The 21917-nt window shown below is 42.3% G+C and overlaps 1 protein-coding gene across 5 annotated transcripts in view; it reads left to right on the plus strand.

Annotated features, from left to right (window-relative positions):
- The window catches only part of SLC25A26 (solute carrier family 25 member 26), a 151753-nt gene that overhangs the window by 24488 nt on the left and 105348 nt on the right, over positions 1–21917 (plus strand). For 3 of the 5 annotated variants that reach the window (XM_048859499.2, XM_048859503.2, XM_048859502.2), the window contains exons 4-5: positions 17477–17581; positions 20646–20693. The exons of 1 other annotated variant lie outside the window; for it this stretch is intronic. In XM_048859499.2, coding sequence (XP_048715456.1) covers positions 17477–17581; positions 20646–20693 — 153 coding nt within the window. The remainder of the gene's footprint in view (positions 1–17476; positions 17582–20645; positions 20694–21917) is intronic. One more of the 5 variants, XM_048859501.2, reaches the window with a different exon arrangement.

Below are 21917 nucleotides of genomic sequence, written 5' to 3' on the forward strand. Positions count from 1 at the left end.
GTGTCTGTGTACACACTACGTTCAGATTGAGTATAAAATAATTTAAGCAGTTAGCAGCGGGACTTGCTGAGGCTGGCAAGACAAGCAGTGCTTGTGACTGTTGAAATGTATATTGTCTTTTGAATTAATCATGGTAGGTTTTGAAATATTCATAATTTAATCTAGGTTAGCTCTGATCTACAAGTGCTGTAGTATTTTGCTAAGCCCTCATACTGAGTGTAATTGAGCAGTGGCGTAAAGGCTGCTGAGAAGATGAAATTGCTGCCATTATGACCTAGTGGAGAAGACAGAGAAGAAGTATAGCTAGATAAGAAGGAAACTCAAATTAAAGTTGCAGCCGGAAATTGCTTGTAAATAAAGATGAATGGAGGCAGAAATCCACAGACACTGCCAACAAATTCATCATACAATTAAAGGCTGAAACAGCAAATTAGGAACTGTCAGCCACCTAACCAGCCACTCACACAGTGTCTCTTGTGTGCTGCCTTATACACACGCATGCCCTCTTTCTCTTCTTCAGCTACATTTTTGAGTTCCATCAGTTAGTGAATCTATTCAATGCATGCCTTTAAAATGACAAAGCTATCTTCTTGGTTTTGCAGCTTGGTACCTGCTTCATCTGAACTTGCATTCTTTCACTCATTAATATTTATTATTAATAATTATTATTTGTATTGTTTGTAGAACCTAGAAGCCTTAGTTGTGGGCCATGGGGGCAGATCTTCAACTGATGTAAGTTATCCTACCTCCATTGACTTCAGTGCAGCTAGGACAAGTTTACTCCAGCTGAGAATCTGCCCTTAATTTTTAAAGGAAAGAAGACTGTAGGAAGGAGGAGGGGATCAAAAATCCATATTAAGAGGAAATGGTTCAGCAAACTTTAACTCAGATGAAATTTCCACAGTATGGGGCCAATCCTACCCACAAGTTTCTGAGCAGATTTTAAAACGCTAACAATTTATTCAACATGAAATGAAGAAGAATTCAGAAAACAGCTTGTATTCTCATAATCTTTCACTTGACTAGAGTCTCAGTAACTTTTGTCCTCCTGTAACATCATTTTACCCCATGCTGCTGGGAGATTGTTTTATGTTGGATAGGACGTGTCGTTACTTTTGGAAGCGAGTTTTTGCTGAAAGAATATTATTTCTGGCTCATGAAGTTATTTTTAAAACTAAAAATATCAATTTAATGGACTCGCATGAAGCAAAAGCCACCGAGATAGGTTGCACCACACAGAAATTGGTCTTTAACAGTTGGACTCGGGGTCTAATTCACATTTACCCTGAGGTCCCTTTACACTGTTAGTGGCGGCTGCACACAAACATAGTTAAAGCAATGAGGCAGCGGTCTAGCATAACAAGGGTGAGTGCTTGGAGTAAGTACAATACACTAAGACTGGAGTTTTCAAAGTTATTTAGCTATCTAATTTGCCATTGAAGGGTTTAATTGAACACTTTCACCTTGGCACTGAAGAAAATTTCCAAAGGTGTAGGACCTTTGGGCCATGCCTAAATGTTAGCCAGCGTAGGCATGGGCAAGAGTTAGGTGGCCAACAGTTACTTCAGACTGGATAGGGGGGCACCCCCCCAAGAATTAGGCAAGTGAAAGTTAGGCTTGGTCTGGGTGCAACCAACTTACGAGGGAGAAATGCCAGTTGGCTCAAGATCAGCTTCCCATTGGAAACTGCAGCTTAGTTCCAAAAGGGATAGCAGCTGGGAGAGGAAGTCCAGTGACAAAAGCGATGCCGGATGGGTGCAGTGGGCTAGTTCAGTGCTGGGCAGCTGGGGAGACAGGTTGAAGGGGATGCTGGAGGATAGGTGGGTGGGGTGCTGGTGGTGTCGGGATACAGGAGTGTGGGATGCTTTGGCATGACAGGTTAGGGAGTAGTTGGGTCACGGATCCTTTATTGGCAAGTCAGGCACTTGGCAAAGCCATTTTGGAAATTCCAGCCAGAGTCTCCTTAAAGATGGTAAGGAGGGAACTTGGAAGCATTGGTGCTGCCTTCCCTGAGGGGCAGCAGGCTGTTTCATTCTGCTCACGTTATTGCTCTGAACATTATAGCCCACGGAACATTCCATTTCTAAAACCCCACAGAGAGTTGAGATCCAAAGTACCTTGCTGTGTGGAATCTCTCTTCTTTCAGTGTTTAGAGGAGCTGCAGCTAATTTAATGAAGTCCCTCTTGCATCAGTATCGGAAGAAAAAGCAGGCAAGAGATCTTGGCTTTCTTATCCTCTCTGTGCTGTAAGGATTCATCCAAAGTCCATTGTGGTCAACATCAAGGCTCCTGTTGTCTGCGGGGGGCTTTGGGTCAGGCCTATAGTCTGAATGTGGCTTCACCTCGCAGCAGTGGAAGGTTGTATCTGTGGTGGGGGTAAGCTTAGTGCACTTTTCATGTTCATTATCAAAGCAAACCCTCCAGACTTTCCAAGCTGAGTTTTAAAGCAGAAACCTGTCCTGGGTGCTGCTGTCAGCTCTGGCACTGGCTCCTCATGTAACCCCCTGGGGCAACTTGCTCCATCCCATCTACGCTATTAAAATGGAGATAATGATCCACACCCACACTTGTAAAGTGCTTAAGGATCTATGGATAAAAAACTGCTAGTGTGACACGCCCTAAACCCCCCCCCCCCCCCCCCGCCGAGTGTGTTACAGCTCCCCCTCTATGCCTGATCCACAGGGGATGTCTGTCAAAGTCCCAGCTATGGGAAGTGGCTCTTTAACTTAAGCCATAGGGACTCTCATTTTCAATCCCTGGTATCTGCCAAGACAGCGGCCGTAACACAAGTTGGGGCTTATCTGGGATTTGAACTGCTGTGGGGCTTGAATCCGCAGGATGAGCTTTCCCTGTTCAGGGTAAGCACATAACTCGCTGGCCAGTGTGTATCGCATCTCCCCTCTGCCTGATGCACAGATGAGATGGGTGGCATTGAACTTTATTTGAATGTCTCAATAAGGCATATAAATGTCTAAGGAATCAGATGCAAATCCTGTTCTCACCTCTCCCCTTTGCTGAATTTTTTTTTTTCCTAGCCAAGTGCCATGGTTGGAGCTTATTTTAAGAAAAGGTGATGTTTTGGGAGATTATAATCTTCCTTCCATGTAATACATGAACAAACAAGCCAATTTATCTTAATAAACTGGAGGAGGAATCGGAACAAGCTCAGAAGAGCCAAATTTTTATCAGTTTCTTAGTAACACAATACTGAGAGGGCTATAGAACGGCCCATCACATACTGCAATGTTAAATTTCAGGCAGGCTCAGAGAGAAGAACCTGTCTGGAGATGGGATTTGTATATCTCAGTTCAGTTGATTTTATTTTTTCTATTCAGTGGCCAGAGGAAATCCATGAACAGATTCTTTAGGACTTAGGAAAAAAATGATGGTGTTGGTTAAAATCATAGGTAATAAATTAAATGAGAAGAAGGTTCTAGTGGCGAGGATATAATTTTAATTAGTAAACTGAAGAGATCAGGAGAGGAATTTCCAGCTAGAATGATAACATCAGTTAGCATAAATTAATAAGATTATTGTGATTATTAATCAGCCTCACATTTGAAATTAAAAAAACACGTATTCAGTCTATTAAAGGGAGCATCTTAGATCGTAACCGAGGTGCTCAGAATCTGTCATTTACCAGAAATATTAACCTGTTGTGAGAGATTGAGTTAGAAAGGTTTCAGAGTAGCAGCCATGTTAGTCTGTATTCGCAAAAAGAAAAGGAGTACTTGTGGCACCTTAGAGACTAAAATTTATTTGAGCATAAGCTTTCGTGCTCAAGCTCACGAAAGCTTATGCTCAAATAAATTTGTTAGTCTCTAAGGTGCCACAAGTACTCCTTTTCTTTTTGAGTTAGAAAGAAGCTTTTGTCTGCAAAGTTGTGGGCAGATCTAATGCAAAGTGCATTAAAAAAAATCTTTTCGTTGCTTCTTTGTTTGAAAAGGGATTTGAAGTTAAACTCACTTTTGTGTTGGCTTTTCTACATTACATGTAATGGCTCCTCCTTTCCCCACTCTTTCCTGAAAGTGATTGCCAAGCTTTCTGATGGTGATTCCACATTCAGATGCAATCAGAGATGCCTTTTTTCTCCATTCAAATGAGTAAGGAGGGACTTCAGAGTCTCAGGGCTTGGCTATATTAGAAAAATTGCACTGGCATAATGAAATCTATTTGAAATCATCATAATTAAGAGTGCAAACCTCTAATGTAGAGGCACTCAAACTGGCTTAACCCTCACTTAAATTGGTTTAGCTCATGCTGGTGAAGTACTAATTTAAGTTAGGGTTGACCGATTTGAGTAGGTTTTCACAGGCTTAATTTTTAAAATCAGTTTCCTTAAACCAGTAGAACTCTTCTACTGTAGCTCAGGTCTGAGGCTTCCTCATGTTCCTGCACTGTTCAGGTCTCCTGGATCTCTTTGCCAGATACCTTGAGCAACGGAAGGAAAGCGAGGACCATGTACTTCAGATGTAGCAAAGTGTGTGTTTTATTGGGAGGGCTGGGAATGTTTGAGAGAGACTCTGCATCACTGAGAGTATGTATAATGGCCCCCACGTATTTCATAGCAGGGCCACCATGTCTGATTCTGATTGTGTAGTGGTGTCTATCAGGAGTGACTCTGTGGAATTAGACAAGGCATTAAACTAGGTAGTGAGATCAGAATTAGACCGGTTTCTTGACCTCTCTGTACAGCACCGGGCACAGTTTTGGTCCTATATAAATAAATACTATAAATGTAATGAGTATGCTTTGCAGTTCACTTTTAAAGAGCCAGGAAGGCTCCTGAGGGTGCCTGCGCAACCCGCATAAAAATCAATGAGAAAATTCCCAAAGACTTCAGTGGGAGTTGGATCAGGCCTCAAGATCAAGAGGCGGTGTAAAGGCCAAGGCTAACACTTCCGTTTCAGAGACAAAAGGAAAACAATTTATCTTGCCGTGCAGAATCTTTCAGGACTGGGATGAGAAATCAGGGATCTAGTACCAGCTCTCCTACAGCCTAAAGGTATCTCCTTTAGCATAGTTTTTGTGCTGTAGTTTTCCCCAACTGGCTGCAAAAATTACCTTGCCTGGGTATTGTGAGATTTAATTTAATGTCTATAAAGCACTCTCTCTGCTCCTTGGATCCGAGGTGCTATAGAAGTGTAGCACATTGGATTTTCATTTGATGAAGAGTGAACTTATGCAAATGGTGTTTAAGAATGAATGTCCCCAGACTGAAAAATGCTCCCTTAGCACTAGGTTGAATCATCAATTAAATTTGCATGGTGCTCAATAATGAAGGCTTCCCAGCGCTCTCAGAACATAAACAAAAAACTCATTAAAATTAATACGTCTTTCCCAGGAACTCTAGAAAACAAAACCTTAAGCATAGGACAAAGTGTTTCATGGGCCCAGAGCAGCAAAAATAAAGAGTAAGGGTAAAATTTTCAAAAGCATCCAGGTGACATAAGTTTTTATAAGTTGCATTTGCAAAGCAGACTTAAGGCCAGATTTTTAAAGGTATTTTGGTGCCTGACTCCCATTGATTTCAATGGGAGTTGTTCAGTGCCTAAATACCTTTAAAGCCTGGCCCTTGGGAGCTTAAGTCTCATTGAAAGTCGGTGGCTCCTAAGTCACTTCTGAAAATGTTATCCCAAAGCTATTTTACTCCTCTGCAACCTTAAAACCAGCCCGTTCCCCCATTTATTCTTACTCTAGATACGCTGCCCTTGGTCAAGCATCAGTAGCATAGTACGGGGCCCAGTGTTCTATGGAAAAGTTAAACCTTGATCCACAGGCTGACAGCTAGCCAGCTCAGAGAGCCATGGGTAAGCTAGACTCCCCATCCCCTGCTCTCCTGGCTCGTGGAAACTGGGAAGTGGTGTTGCAGTAGTATAATGCAACTGTCACCCAGGTGTGCGTTAGCATTTCCAGGTCAGAATAAGCAAGGAAAGGTCACCGTCTGAACGTAAAATCCCCTTCATCAGCTGGCTAATGGAGAGAGAGGGTGGCCTAATGGTCAGGACTCTAGCCTGGGACTTGGATGATCCCAGTTCAAATCCCTGCTCCACCACAGACTTCCTGTGTGTTCTTGGGGCTAGATCTGCAGAGGAAATTTGCAATGCCTGCCTTCCGGGGAATCCATAGCCCATGGGGTCCTAAGGGTGAGCTAGGAGAAGCGCTAGAGTTGCAGGACTTTAGTGCCTGTGTGCATGCACAGTGATAGAAAAGTAGGGGACTTTACCAGCAGAAATTAGGCACGATGGAAATTTAGGTGCCTACAGGGTTACGTGGCAGCTGAGTAGGGGTTTTGAGGATCTAAACTTTGGATTTAGGTGCCTAAACCTCAGGGTTGATTTGATTTAAATACGTCATGATTTAAATCACTAGTCAGGAAGACTCGATTTAATCACGGATTTCTACATAAAAGTACATCCTTGCTGATTGTTATAACCTTAATACATATTCTTCACAACTCAGAGGTAGATGTAGGTTTCATTTTTAGAAGGTACACACGATTCATTTTTAAAGTGATTTATTTTGAAAACTTTTCAGATTAGATTTACAGCTATATCAGAAAATAAATGATTGTTTGGTTATTTCATTTACCGAAGGTAATTGAAACAGATAGTTCACCTCCCAATGACTTCATAAATATCTCCAATTCAACAGGTTAATCATTAATATTTGGAGGATTTTCTTGCCATGCTGTATTAGGAGTAGAACATCACCAGACAGACTTTTAAATTGTTTTATTTGACTAAAACAACGTTACATATTCTGGATTTTTTTCTTCAATGGCAAACATATAATATATTAACAAAAGCATATGCATTTTTGAATTTAGTTAAAGATTCAAGTTTTTTAAAATCAGGTTTGTTTTTGTTAAAATTGTTTTGAACTAAAATAGTTAAATGAAATATTAAAAAAAAAAAAATTAAATCAGCTATGTCAGCCTGGTCAACATGAGAAACTTAAAATATTGGCTTCTGCAGCTAACTCATTTGTCTTCACCTTCATTTTCCTGTTTGTTCATAATCTGGAAAAGAAAAACAAGCTTTCCTGCTTTTTCAGGCCCCAAATGATTTCTCAGTTTCGAATGAATTAGTCCAAAGGAAGAAAATATTCTTTCTACACTGGCAGAAGAAGCTACTGCTGTTAAAAGTGAGATTATCACTCAGGAGATTATCATATGGAATCCAAGTACTTAAGTGACTTCCACCAGTTCTCTGGTGTGACTTTTTTTAAAACATCATCAGCAAACATATATTTCTTGAATGGTTCTTATTCCCAAATTGGGTCTCTTTTACGGCCTGCTGCCATTATAGGTTTTCCCTTCTAGTGAGAGAATTGTATGGTAGATCTCAAATCAATGAAGGCTACACTCAGGAAGACCTCAAGACTTCTGGAATATGCTGCTCAAACAGTTTCACTTTTGTTTCTACTGCCTGTCCCTCCCTTCTCACATTTATCTCCAGACTTCTTCTCCTTGTGCGGATCTATTCCGTCCCCAACAATCTTCTATTCATTGAACATTTTTAAACTTTGCACTTCTAGAGAGAGGTAAGGGATTGACTCTGTGTACACAAATTTCCAGAGGGACAGTAGGGTTGAGATCTGTTATTTCTCACCTCTATATATTATTGATTTATTTATTTAAAAACATTTTTGCTGTTAACAAGCGTGTTATCTCTGGAGACACAAATCCACAGTTTGAGAACTGCAAAACTTAGCATCTCTGATGGTATCTTCCAGACTGAGCACTGAGTCCCCATTAGGTAGATAGAAAGATTAACCTAAATAATCTATACAGAAGCCCCTGGAACCCCATAACATTGGGTCCCAAGTCCATGAACTATTGGAACTCATTTACAAAATTTTTCTTCAACATTACATGAATATATTGTCTCATACTATAGAATTAGAATTTATAATCCCTATTCCATGATGAGATATCTTTGAGCTATAATGTATCTTAATTAAAACTATCTTTAGATAAATAGTTTTTTTCCCCCTCAAAGTATAAAAAAAATCCAATTTAAATAAAAAAATCCGATATATTTTTAAATCATTGATTTTTATCCATTCTGCTAAAGTGTCAGGTGAGTGTCTAGATCCCTTTGTGGATCTAGCCGGGGGTGGGCAAACTTTTTGGTCTGAGGGCCAAATGGGGGTTGCGAAAGCGTATGGAGGGCTGGGTAGGGAAGGCTGTGCCTCCCCAAACAGCCTGGCCCCCGCCCCCATCTGCCCCCTTCCACTTCCTGCCCCCGACTGCCCCCCTCAGAACCCCCGACCCATCCAACCCCCTCCCCGCTCCTTGTCCCCTGACTGCCCCCTCCTGGGACTCCTCTGTCCCTAACCGCCCCCCCCCAGACCTCACCCCCTATCCAACACCCCCTGTTGTCTGTCTCTTGAATGCCCCCCCAACCCTATCCACACCCCCGCCCTCTGAGACCACACCTCCATCCAACCCCCCCTGCTCCCTGTCCTCTGAGTGCCCTGACCCCTATCCACACCCCCGCCCCATGACAGCCCCCCTGGGACTCCCACACCTATCCAACCCCCCCTGCTCCCCGTCCCCTGACTGCCCCCGGGACTCCCTGCACCTTCTGCAACCTCCCTGCTCCCCACCCCCTTACCATGCTGCTCAGAGCAGCAGGAGCTCACAACCCTGCTGGAGCCAGCCATGCCGCCCGCGCTGCCCGCTGGGAGCTCAGCGGCCAGGCAGGACAGTCCCATGGGCCGTAGTTTGCCCATCTCTGATCTAGCCCCTAGGTCTCTGGGCTTCAGCTCCTCATCTATACAATGGGGATAACGGCCCTTTCTCACAGGGGGGTTGTGAGGATAAATACGTTAAAGATGGCAAGGTGCTCAGCTACTACAGTAATGGAGGCCAGATAAACGCCTAAGATAGATCATCTAACGTGCAAGGACCGTGGCAGGCTACAGACCAAAATGGCCCTCTGGAGCTGCTCTCCCAAGTCACAAAGCCGAGAATAGCACTGTACCACATGTGTGTTCCCATCGCTGAGGAAAACATGTCCTGCCTCAACCCAATTTAAATGTTCTACATAAGCCTTCAATATCAACTCGTAATACCTGGTCTGTTGAGTTTCAAATGCCTCTCAACAATCCATTAGTACATGGGTCTAATGCAGGAGCAGTAGTGTGGTTAACTACAAATAAGTCCACAATCCTGACAACCAGTTTTCTCTTTCCCAAATACTGCAAAAGAGTTCGTATGAATTGGTTAGCCTGAAATATAAAGCATTAGAACGGAGCACAAACTGGTAATCCAGGTGGGATTTGATTGTTATATTTTGTTTAGAAAAATAATAAAATAAGGAAATAGAAGGTTTAGCTTCAGATGTGTCTAAAGACTCAGAAGAGTTTGGATTTCTTTTTGAGATCTGGATTGGCACCTTACAGTCAATTCCGAGTAAGGAGCAGAGTATATTAAAAATTGCAGTGAGGACTGACTTGTGCCTCTGAAGAACACTGTCTTGCCAGTTTCTGGGTAATGTGGTTATTATTCTCCAACATGCGTAGTACTTTCTACCTGCAGTGAAATCTCTCCTGGACTACTACTTAAATCTTGAATACAGTATGACGCATGAGTAATGGAGTGTCAAGCTCCACTGGTTTCTTTGAAATACGGGATGCAGTCCAATGAGGATGGCTCGAGGTGAAGTGGTGTGGAAAATAGGCATAGATTCTCCCAGTCAAAATAAGTCAGATCCCCACAAGAAAACGGGCATTTCCCAGTTATTGGACGCAATTAAAGAAGTGGATATATTGGTCATCTCCCTAATATTTAATGTAAAGTAAGAAGCAGTTTTTCAGCCCAATCGCAAAGGGATTTCTGGTTTGTCTTGCTGATATATGTAAAAATGCAAAACTTCAAGTAAGGAGATTTTACAAGCTTTGATAATATGTTCAGTAGCGCTGAATTTAGTGATTGCATTATAACTCTTATTGGACAGTGCTGTACCCTTCTGTGCCAATTCATAATGACCTTGCTTCTCAGAATGATAGAGAGAGATGTCATTTACCCCTAAGCCGACATTCTCAATCCCTTTAGGATGGGAAATGGAGGAACTGTGAATCATTACAGTGTCTCCATTCCCCTATTAGTCAATTCAGTTGAATAAGATGGCCAAAGAGTGAGTGGGAATATGAAGTAGCTGGTGGGACTGAAAGGAAGTACTGTATACAACTCAATAATGGTGGAAATGCTTTTACCTCTCTGGATTGGTCCTTTCTTTAGCAATTATCACACTGAGCTCTGACCTTTGCTGATTTCTCTAATATCAGTGGTGATCTGCACATATCTTTAAGGTCCTCTGGATAATCTCTTCTTTGTGCTTTCACTGTTCCCTATCTACGGCATGATCACAGGTGTTCCTCATGAAAAACTCATGTACAGTTATGAGAAGGCCTGTCTTCTTCACTTGTTATTAATCAGCTTGTGCTAAGCATCTTTTAGTTATTTGCCTCCTCCTAAGTGAGATAAAAGTTTTCCAAGAACTAATCTTCTCTACAAACTTTTATATGCAACATAAGGTGGAATTTTCAAAAGAGCTCAGCACTGGCCTAACTTTGCTTCTGTTGAAGTCAGTGATAATACTCCTGTCAACAGGTCAACACCGAGTGATGCTGAAAATCCCAGTGTTTACTTGCAACAAGGGCTTGCCCACATGAGGAGGTTGCGGTGGTTTAAGTGAGTGTGTTTTTTAAAGTGTGATGTAGACGCTCCTATTTCAGCTTAAACCAGACTTATTTTGACTTTGCTGCAGTTGATTAGGAACAGGGTTCAATTACATTGAAATAAGCCACATACACCAAAATTAAGTGTCTGTGCAGGAGTTTGGACTGATTTAACTAGAAAATTAGATATATATTTGGGCTTCCGGAGTTTGGACTTCAGGCACTAGCAATAATAATTGAGCTAAAGCATATTCGAATCCAGTTCTGACCAGAAGATGGCAATCTTGATACACAGGTGAAGTCTAGTAGTTAAGACATTTTTGCAGAGATGGAAAATCTGCATGTTTCCTTCTGTTAATTTGAAAAATATACCCTCTTAGCAAGATGAGGGTAAGTGCTAATGATAAAATACACACATTTTTAGTGGCAATTGCCCCCAACAAGCAAACACAACTAGAAAATTAGAAGTGCACTTAGATTTATGACTCATTACACATTTCACAAGGTTCATCTGGTAATGATTTAAGACCAAATGTTTTGAAATTCATGACTCTTTCCAGCCATAATTATAACACTAAAAGGGTAATAAGACAACAGGTGCTAATAGTGTCACATTAGCCAGCCTGCTCTGTAAAATAAAGCTAGATGCATAATGATGCCATTAAGACCAATTTTTATTATTTGAGCTTATATCTAAAGAACTTCACTCTTTGTTCAGATTTCATGATTAGCATGTATGGGCGCACTGAGGGGGAGCCTGTAAACTTCAGACTGAAGTCCTAAGAGGTTGCACAGCACTGTATATTGCCAGAGTTCATAATGATCTTTTGGGAAATAATATATATATGGCAAAAGCCATTTTCTCTCTAAGCAATAATCAGGATCCTACACTGTCTGCCTTTTCACTGACTTCCATGGGCCAAGAGCTCCCTAACAGAAATCAGTTTTGCCCCATATACAGAGACCAGTCAGAACAATTGTGTGGTGCCTTAATCAGGTTGAGGTTATCTGGAGCTCGTCTCTATGTATCCAGAGACGATGAAGGGATATAACCTTCTGACAGAAACAGAGGGCCCAATTCATTCCTCTTTTAGCTTCACTGCAGTCAGTGGGATTGCACCAGGGATGAACTGGATTCTAAGTTCTTGGTGTACTGAGTGCACGGTAAGTGTGTTCTGGACTGCACTGTTCTCCATGAACACACTGGACTGCACTGTTCTCCAGTGGTGTCTGTCTGTGTAACATTAACTTCTGTTACTGAGTTTGCAGAGTGTCTATGTGCAGAATCCAGACAGGTGCTGTGAAGCTAGCCGTTGCTGAAGACAAGCGTGCATTTTTAATTTCTCTCTTTTTAACAGGTCCTGTGTCATGGCTAGTGTGCGTATAGATATGAAGTTGAGAATATAAAAGTAAACCGAGGCCAAGTGCTGCTTTGTGGGAATATGTTGTGATCAGGATAGTCAATGGGATGTCACCATGTAGGAAGCCAACATTCTGTACTTGCTTATATGCCAGAAACAATGCCAACGAATGCATGTGACTGCTCCTACTCCTGTTTTAGCAACACTGTTTCATTAACTTTCCCGAAGACCCCAATACAACAGTGAGTTCTGGGCAAATGCAGGGAGTCTGTCCTTGTGGACCTCATTAGGAGATCGTGACCTAGAACTGTAGATTTAACCCTGCATAATCTGAAACTCAGGGGCATTTGTGAGGGACAGATGTACTCATGTAGCTTAAAATTTTACACTAGGCTCTTCTGAGTCAATAGTCATTTAAAGCTGAAGGCCAGTGTCTTTGGATGAAAAGCATCACTGGTACACACTGTGCTAAGAAAGCAAATGATAGGACGTGTATTGATTGCATTATCTTAATTCATGCTGCGTTACCTGTAAGCCACTGAAGTGCTTTAAGTCTGAGTATGGTAAATCAATTGAAAAGTCGTGTAACTCCCCCCCTGAAGTTGAGGTTGTTACATTTTCATCCTGTGCCCCAATAGGCAGGTGTGACATTAATTCTGCATGCTGTCCCTTTGAAGGTGAGGGCTCGGATCACATCAGAAGAATGCTTAGTTGTAGATGATAGTAAGATCCACATGCAAAAACAATACGGTAACGAGTCGTAAGTTCAGATATACAGTGAAAATGTCAGTGTTCTGTCTAGTTGCAACAGTCTTTGCACAAAAACTTTGTGAGCAAAGAGTGCCCTATGGAACCAGTCTGACAATAGACCCTGGGATGACATTAGCTGTTACTTTCTTTCATACCAGTACAATGCAATCACTTGTTTTTGTTCTTGTGCAGTGAAATATTCCCTTGTAGCTCAAATTCAAATCGGAAAAACATCAAAGTTAATATGAAACAAAATGGAAGGCACTGCAAATATCTGGAGAAAATAGATACATTACTTTGTAGCCACCCCTCTCATGCCAAAATTGCAACGCCACAGAAGTCAGGAAGCCACGCTGGGCTCTTTGTACCCCCTTGGATGGGTAGATTAAAAAGGCTTTCAGATGAAAAACAAAGTTTTCTTCCTGCCGCCATACTTTAAGGAATAAAAAGCTAATGTAAGGACATGGAGTGTTATGAAGCATGAAGTTCTATAAATATTTATGCTGAACTACAAAAAAAAGTTGACAATTCTTATTTTCTTGACATATTGGGGTCATTTGTTGTTTTTGACCCCTGGAATTGAAGCACACATGGAGTGGTACCTCTTTGGAATGACTCTTGACTATTGCTAGCCCATCCTGTTGTACTTGCAAGTTACAAGAGAATTTATTTCATAGCCACTTTTGAATACAGACGTTAAACTTTACACTGTGTTTAAAAAAAAAAAAGTAGTTTTACAAGCTGCCAGTTATCCTTATTCAATTTGTACACCCTGACAACAAGCTACTAAATGTAATGTTTTCATGAGGCATATTAAATGTATACAAGTTAGTTGCTTAATTTAATTTATTTGCAAACTCTGAGTCTGAGTTCATTTTTGGAGGAACAGATTTCATCCAGGTTACTTTTTTATTATGTGCACTTGCCTTTGAATGCAAAACATTTTAAAACACATTTAATTTTAACTTCATTTTGGGGCCAAATTCTCTATTGTTCCTTTCCTGTACCAGGCTAAGGTGGGTCTAAGACACCTTTGTACTTTCCATATTCTAGCACCAGCCCCCAGCACAAGCTACAGTAGCCCCATGCTACTTTGTTATGTTGACTGATAAGATTTATATGCAGTGTTGTTGTAGCTGTATTGGTCCCAGGATATTGGAGAGACAAAGTGCATGGGGTAATATCTTTTGTTGGGCCAACTTCTGTTGGAGAGAGAGACGATCTTTCGAGCTTACACAGAGCTCTTCTTCAGGTCTTGGGAGCCTCCACCTCTGCAGAGGCCTAGGACTCTACGTCTGAGCTTGAGTCTGACATATTTGCATTACTTTGGTATAACTATGTCGCTCAGAGGTGTGAATAATCAACACCCCTCTGTGACATAGTTATAAGTGCTGGTGTAAACAGCGTGCTCTCAGTGAGAGAGCTTCTCCCACCGACGTAGCTACGGCCTCTCGCGGAGGTGGATTAACTAAGGCTATGTCTACACAGTGCACCTTACAATGGCGTGGATGTGCCCCTGCAGCCGCGCCGTCATCAGGCATGCTGTGTGGCTGCTCTTCATCGCTGGAAGAGAGTGACAAAATCAAACCACCCCCAATGAGGGGCGGTAGCTTCGTCGATGGGAGCATGGCTCCCGCCAGTGAATCGCTGTCCACACCAGTACTTTTCGTCACTAAAACTTCTGTTGTTGTTGGGGGGGAGGGTGGTTGTTCCACACCCCGAGTGACAAGTTTTAGCGATGAAAGCGCCAGGGTAGACGTAGCCTGAGATGACGGGGGAAGCTCTCTCCCATTGGCTTAGAGCGTCTTCATTAAAGCTCTCCAGCGGTGCAGCCGCATCAGTGCAGCGTTTTACATGTAGACCTGCCCTGAGCCTGGGTTTACATTGCAGGGTAGACGTACCTAGAGTAGGGATGTGAAAGGTTAACCGGTAAACATTAGGCTTACCGTTAACTGACTTTAAACATTAAGCCCAGCGGCCCCGCGCCAGCCAGAGGGACCCCAGCCCAGGCTGGGCTGCACCGGCTGCACTGGCCAGCCAGCCAGAGGGACCCCATCCCAAGCTCCCGCCACGGCAGGCCATCCGGAGTGATTTCGGTTAATGGTTAACCAGTTAAATTATATAATTTTAACCGGTTAATTTTGTAAACCGATATTTACATCCCTAAGCCAGAGTGTCACAGCTAAGGTGAAACAGATTGTTGAGCATAAATAGTTAACACATTTCAAGGGACCATTCAAGGTGAAGTGGCCTCTTAACACCCCTCCAGTCATGGATAGGAGAAAGCTGGGGCTGGGGATTGTGGGTTCTTGTTTGTTGTAATAAGCCATAAATCCAGTGTCTCTGTTCATTCCATGATTTTTAGTGTCTAGCAAAGTTATGAATTTAAGCTTCCAGGCTCATCTTTGGAAGGTGTTGTGCAGGTTTCCTTTGAGGATGAGGACTGAGAGGTCAGATATAGAGTGATTGTTTTGTGGAAAGTGTTCACCCACAGGATATGGCGGTTTTTGTCTTACTGTTTTTCTGTGTGAGTTCATTTGAGAACATAGTGATGTCTGGTTTCACCCACGAAGTTGTTATTGGGGTATTTAGTGCATTGGATGAGGTACACCACGTGTTGTGATAGGCATGTGTAAGACCCAGGGATCCTGAAAGGTGTGTTGTGCGGGTGTTGATCATTGTAGCAATGGAGATGCTGGTTTTGCATCTGGTGTTCTGGCAGGGTGTGATGCTGCTTTGAGTTGATGTGTTCTGGTCCATGGGGAGCTTGAGTCTGATGGAGAGCTTAGTTTGAAGGCCAGAAGACTTTTATAGGCCAGTACATCACACAGCAGGAGTGCAAGTACACTGTCCATGTTTCTTTCTGCTCTCTCCCTCCTCGTCTGCCAGAGTCTGGGAAGAGAACTGGCACCAAGCCATTATATCAGTTCTGCACCAGACAGTGAACCTCTCTCTGCCTGGAAGATTCTATAGGGACCGTTTCTGCCTCCTTTACACTGCCAGTGTGATGTAAAAGGGCCTCAGCATAGGGCAGAATCTAGTCTTTAATCTTTAAAAATACCCTGTTATTCTCAGGGTTTCCAGTGTTGTGGTAAGTTACTATTCTATGCACATAAACCACTGCCATTATGTTATTAAAACAGAGATTTTAACGTAGAAAAGCCAAAAGATTCAGGGATCAGGTTCTTCCACTGCACAGTATGAGGAACTCCCATTGTGACAGGGAAGCACCTGCACTGAGATGTGGAACTCTGGGCGATTTACCCACACAGCCAGATCAATTGAGTCCTGGTAGCCACAACTTAGGAGTATGTAAAAAAAAAAAAAACCCCAACAACCTTGGAGTGTCTCAGCAAACTGACTTAAGGGGCAAGAACACAGGAGCCTTGCAAGGAGGATCCTAGCTGAATTCAGGGGGAAGCTTAGGAGCAGAGTCCTGTTTGTTTCCAAAGGAAAAAAGCAGGAAGAGAGGAGCGTATGAGGATACATACGGTGCTGAGCAGGGTGGGGATTTGGTATGTTTATATGAGCTACTTGCATCCTGCCTTGGGAGAGGTGCACCTTAGGGTCATTCTTCCTGGAGCACTTTTACCTGTCCTTCTTTTTGTGTGGTCTTCCACTACAGGCAGGCCACAAATACAGAATGAAAATGCCACACACGCTTGTTAAAGTTACGTAATTTCCTATTTATGCAATCTCGAATTTTAAAAAAAATAAATAAAATCAAGGAATTTGCCACTTGAGGCAACGCTACCATTCAAACTGAGCTTATTTAACTCTTTACCGTCCTCAGAATAACATCTAAACGCCCTCACACACCTACTCCTCACCGGAACAGCCACCGACCGCCCCTTTGCTTCAGTCATACAAACTTGCCCACAGTGCCTGGGGCCCCAGGCCTCAAAAACCACACCCACATGCAACCGTAACTGACCTCAGATTATTGTGTGTCACAATAACAGGTTACCAACTTTGTAAATAAGTCTACCATGGCAGCTGGGGAGAGCCACTTATTGCAGTAAACCCTTTATGGCACCCAGCCTTGAGACTCCGCTTCTTGGATGGCAGATCTGTTGGCTGGAGAGGCCAGGAAACATTGGTGCCAGTACTGGCTTCTCTTTGCAGTGGCTGAGCTTCACCATGCATTTGAAGGGATTCTTTACAATAAACATTTTTATTTCCATCCAGTGCTCGGTGAAGTGTTCCTCAGTCTTGGTCACTAGAGCACATAATGTGTCTGTCTTGCTTATTTGGAAAACAAGCAGGTGCAAATTGGTCTGGAGAAAAGTCTTCCCACATGTCCAATTTACAGTGCTAATATTGAGAAGGATTCTTATGACTTGGAAATAACTTCAAGCTTTCCCCTTTTCTTTAATGATCCCTTACCCCAAATCCGCTTCTGCTTTGAGAGTCACTTTCAAACTGAAACATTTGTGGAGGACATTTCCATTTTTCATTAGTGTAGCATTGTACATTCTGATTTCAGCAAGCACACGGCACTGTCTGACAGTGAGTACATGTGTGTCTCACCAAGAGTTTTGAAAGTTGACTCCGAAATATACAAACCGTTCCTCAGTTTTGCAGGTTTCACTGGTTGGAAGGAAAAGAAAACAAATTAACTTTATAAGGGAAGTGGACTCAAGTGTGTGTAGTCTAATTATAGGCTTCTTTTACAGGTTGCCTGTCTAATACGGGTTCCTTCTGAAGTTGTAAAGCAGAGGGCTCAAGTTTCTCCTTCATCCAGTACCTTTCAAGTTCTTTCCAACACCTTATATCAAGAGGTAAGGTCTGATCAAGACTTGTGAATTATAGCCGCTTCCAACTGTTCTCCAAGTCCAGTGCTGTATGTTCCTAGCAACTCTCCAAAACTATCCTTTGGCTAAGAGTTATTGGCATGTTACATTGGAATAGAATGTTAGCGAGTTATGTTGCTTCTCTTCATATTTGGGGCATCTGCACCTGGAAACATGGGTTAAAATCCTCTAGTTTCTGTTATGCCTTATGCAGTAATTCAACTCTTTCAAATCAGTCTGCTGGTTCCATGGCCTCATTAGTAGCAGAGCTGCCTGTGCTACAGCTAAGGTTAATGAATTAAAGCATTTAAAGTTCTCATGGGATTTGCAGAAAGAAAATGTCATTAGCATAACGTTTATGGTACTGCATCCTTTCTGCAGTGCTGAGACACATGCCTGGGACTGTGTTGGGTCCTTTACTTTCCCTTGTGTGTGATAGGCGGAAATGACATCCCCCGGGGAAATTACTTGAGCACCCATTGTCAGGGAAAGCATTTCACATGTGTCCCTGATGTTGACTCACTCTCCCTTAACCCGAAAGGTTTTATCAAGCCTGAGGCCTGTCACAAGAACCGAATCCCTTCCTGCAGAGTTGATTCTCTTTGTACCTCTATTCCAGGATTGAGTGAAGCAGGTTGGTGGTTGGAGCAAAGCCCCTAAGCTCTACATCCTGCATTTCCAAATATAAACAAGTTTCCACTAACGCCCTTTAATCCCCATAAGGATGTCTCTCCAGCGTTTCCTGGATACTACCCAGGAGCACGGGCCAAGTTTCCTCTGTGTCCTTTTAAGCCAATAGGATCCAGTCATCAGAGCATTGTGCTTCAATATCTGCTACTGACCAGGTATCTGGCTAAGAAATTCTGAGCCAGCAAACTCAGTTGATAGAAGAAATATAGGGCACGTGTCTGCATAAATGCTGGGGAAGAGAGTGATTTTAAGTTTCAAAGGTAGTGTTTGAGTGGCAGCTTAGACTCCAAACTATAAAAAGCTTTCCTTGATATTTCTGGAGTCTCCTTTTCCCAGAAATCAGGGCCCTGGAGAGGCTGACCGGCCAAGGACTATATTAAAACCCTTTCTGTGAAAGGTTGCACTCATCTTCCTCACATGCTTGTCAATACTGTGATTCTGGCTCTGTTCTGCTTTGCTCCGTAAATGTAGGTCAATGCATTAGTGGGGTAATGCACTCTATGAGGGTGTGACTAACGTGTTTTGCATTAATTGGTCCACTAGACCCAGCAGGGTCTACATGGACCAACACGTTAGTGCGCTTTAGAAATTGCACCTCTGTAGTGTGCATTGCTGTGCTACGTAGTCAAGCCCTAAAGTGTTGTGTGGAGGCTCTAATCTCTCCCTCTCTCTCTCTCTCTCTCTCCCTCCCCCCCCACCCCCTTACAGGTACATGCTTTCCCTGTCGCATCTTTTTCTACCTCCCATACTATCTATCAATCTTGGATATTTATTTGGCCTCCATCACCATAGTATCTGAATGCCTCACAATCTTTAATACATTTATCCTCACAACAGTGAGTGGGGCAGTACTATTATCCCCATTTTATGGTTAGGGAAACTGAGACACAGAGGCTAAGTGACTTTCCCTAACCACACAGTCTTTAGCAGAGCAGGGACTTGAACCAGGTCTCCCAAGTCCTAGGCTAGTGCCCTAACCACAGGACCTTCCTTCCTTTCTATAGTTGAAACTGGGCTAGCAGCATTGATATGCTCAGATCCACAGTTGTTGTTAAAACTGCTTCAGACATTGTGCAGGCAGGGCAGATGGAGTCCTAAACTTTACCATCTGAGATCCAAGATGGAGGAACTATAGAGCAGCCTTGCAAAAGTCTACTTGTTAACTTTCCTCATGACGGAAAATCCATTTCCAGACCCTTCCTCTCCCTTCCACCTTAAAAAAAAAAAAAACAACAACAAACAAACGGGGGAGGGGCTGTTGAGGAAAGGCTGAGTGGATACTTTCAGGCAAAGTCCTTTTACATTAGTTTGGAATATTTAATTTGTGGAATAGGCACCCAAGGTAATTTTTTCTTTTTCATAAGTGTTAAATACTTTTGACCTATATTTTGAAAAAATATTTGCCAACTTCTGGGTGCTGAACTTGAGACACCTGTAAGTGGGGGTGGGGTGGTGGGGGATGACTGATTTTCTGAGGATGAGCTCTGTACACTTCTTAAAATCAAGCCCCTTTCAGGGGTCAGGTTAGGCACCCAAAACCAGCAGTCATTAAAAAAAAAATTAGCTCTAATTTTTTCCATCTTTGTCATCCTCCTGGTGAGCCTGGATGAGCAAATTTTATAGCTGGGCTAGTACATTTTTTAGGCGGAGGTTACAAGTCTGCTGCTTTCAGACAACTCCAGTTATGGGAAAATAACATCTGCTCATCCTCCTCTCTCCTTTTTCCATCCCATCCCTGAACCACAAGATCTACTGGTCTTGGAGATACTGTCATAGAAACACTGAAAGGAGAACTGAGCCCTGATATACAAGCAGTGCATAAATTCTATCCTCTGATTACAGATACGACATTTTAAAGTCTTTCCTGACAGTGACTCTGAACCAGAGCAATTAAGAAACCAGACATATGGCCAGCTTGTCATCCTAGATGCCAATTTCATGTGGGCCATTTAACTTAAATATCCTACTACTCTGCTTACATATGCATTTGGAAGAGTGGAGGCTTCTAGCTCTGCAGCTGCGCATGGCAAATATTAGGTCGTCAGAGTATGAAATAATGTATTTCTATGCCTTCCTGCTCTTCTGATTCACCTTATAGGGTCTGTTTTCTACTTGAGGTGAATGGATGTCTGATTATTCTTAGCACTGGTTAAATATGCTTTGAAAGGAAGATAAAACCCACTGGTGTGGTAAACCTTGGAAGACAGTGTACAGTGCTATAATCAATATGATCAATTCATTAGAAGTTCAGATCTTGCTCTCAGTAAGGGTGTAATACCTGCCATGTAATTAATCATCAGTAAATTGTAGTATCTGCTAATGTAAGTCTCTACAGCTGAAGCTTTCATTTGTTACTTTACAGGGTATTCAAGGACTTTATCGAGGTTATAAAAGCACAGTATTAAGAGAGGTAAAAACACTTGTTTTCTGTTTTGAAATGGTTCTGTTGCACTGTGTCATATCTTGTTGGGAAAAAGAAATCGTGGTACAACTGTGTCAAACAGATGGCTCTGCAAACTTTCAATACAAATATTTCATTCTAGGTAAGTTTACTAGTTCATAGAATCATAGAATATCAGGGCTGGAAAGGACCTCAGGAGGTCATCTAGTCCAACCCCCTGCTCAAAACAGGACCAATCCCCAATTTTTGCCCCAGATCCCTAAATGGCCCCGTCAAGGATTGAACTCACAACCCTGGGTTTAGCAGGCCAATGCTCAAACCACTGAGCTATCCCTCCCCCCCTGTAGTTATGGGTGTGTAATGGGAGCTTAGATAAAACACGAATAAGCATCTATGATATATAGGTGGCAACTAATCTGTGCCTCAATCCTCTTAGGTTTGATGCTGCATGGATGTAATCAAATGGAAATGTATCAATTATGAAGAAGTACAAAATAAAGTATTAGTAAAATTGTGTAAGTTTTGTGACGTGCATCCAGTAAGTGTTCATACACAGGGTGGCACTATCTGGCTCTCGGTCCCTGTTCCTGTGTAAGAAATACATACAGCCTTTCACAGCGAGACGTATAAATGTAATGCAACTTTCTTTGACCCTAAATCCAAGGAACGCTGTCATAGGGAAGATAAATACTGAAAGTACACTTTAGCCAGCTAAGCTGAAATTTTTTTTTAAAGGTTAAAAATATTGGTGAATCTCAGGATTTGCACTTTCTTTAACGTGTTATTTCTACACTTTGACAAAGAGGGAGACTTCTTTTAAAAGGAATTAAAAATTCTTCTGTTGGATTTTGTGTGCCAAGTCTGTTCCCGCTGAATTAATTGAGAACAAGATCAGAGCCATCATGCAATTTCAGTGTTGTCACTCTCTTTAGGTATTAGTTGTGGTTTTGGCCCTGATTCTGTAATTAGATTCTTTGTGAAGCCCTGCTGAAGTCAGTGGGACTCAGTATGGGAGCAAAAAGAAAAAGAGTACTTGTGGCACCTTAGAGACTAACCAATTTATTTGAGCATGAGCTTTCGTGAGCTACAGCGAAAAAGCTCATGCTCAAATAAATTGGTTAGTCTCTAAGGTGCCACAAGTACTCCTTTTCTTTTTGCGAATACAGACTAACACGGCTGTTACTCTGAAACCTGTCAGTATGGGAGCAGAGATCTGTCCCCGGGAATCTGATT

Source organism: Caretta caretta, chromosome 7 (genome assembly GCF_965140235.1).
Source record: "Caretta caretta isolate rCarCar2 chromosome 7, rCarCar1.hap1, whole genome shotgun sequence".
In the NCBI taxonomy this organism is placed as follows: Eukaryota; Metazoa; Chordata; order Testudines; family Cheloniidae; genus Caretta; species Caretta caretta.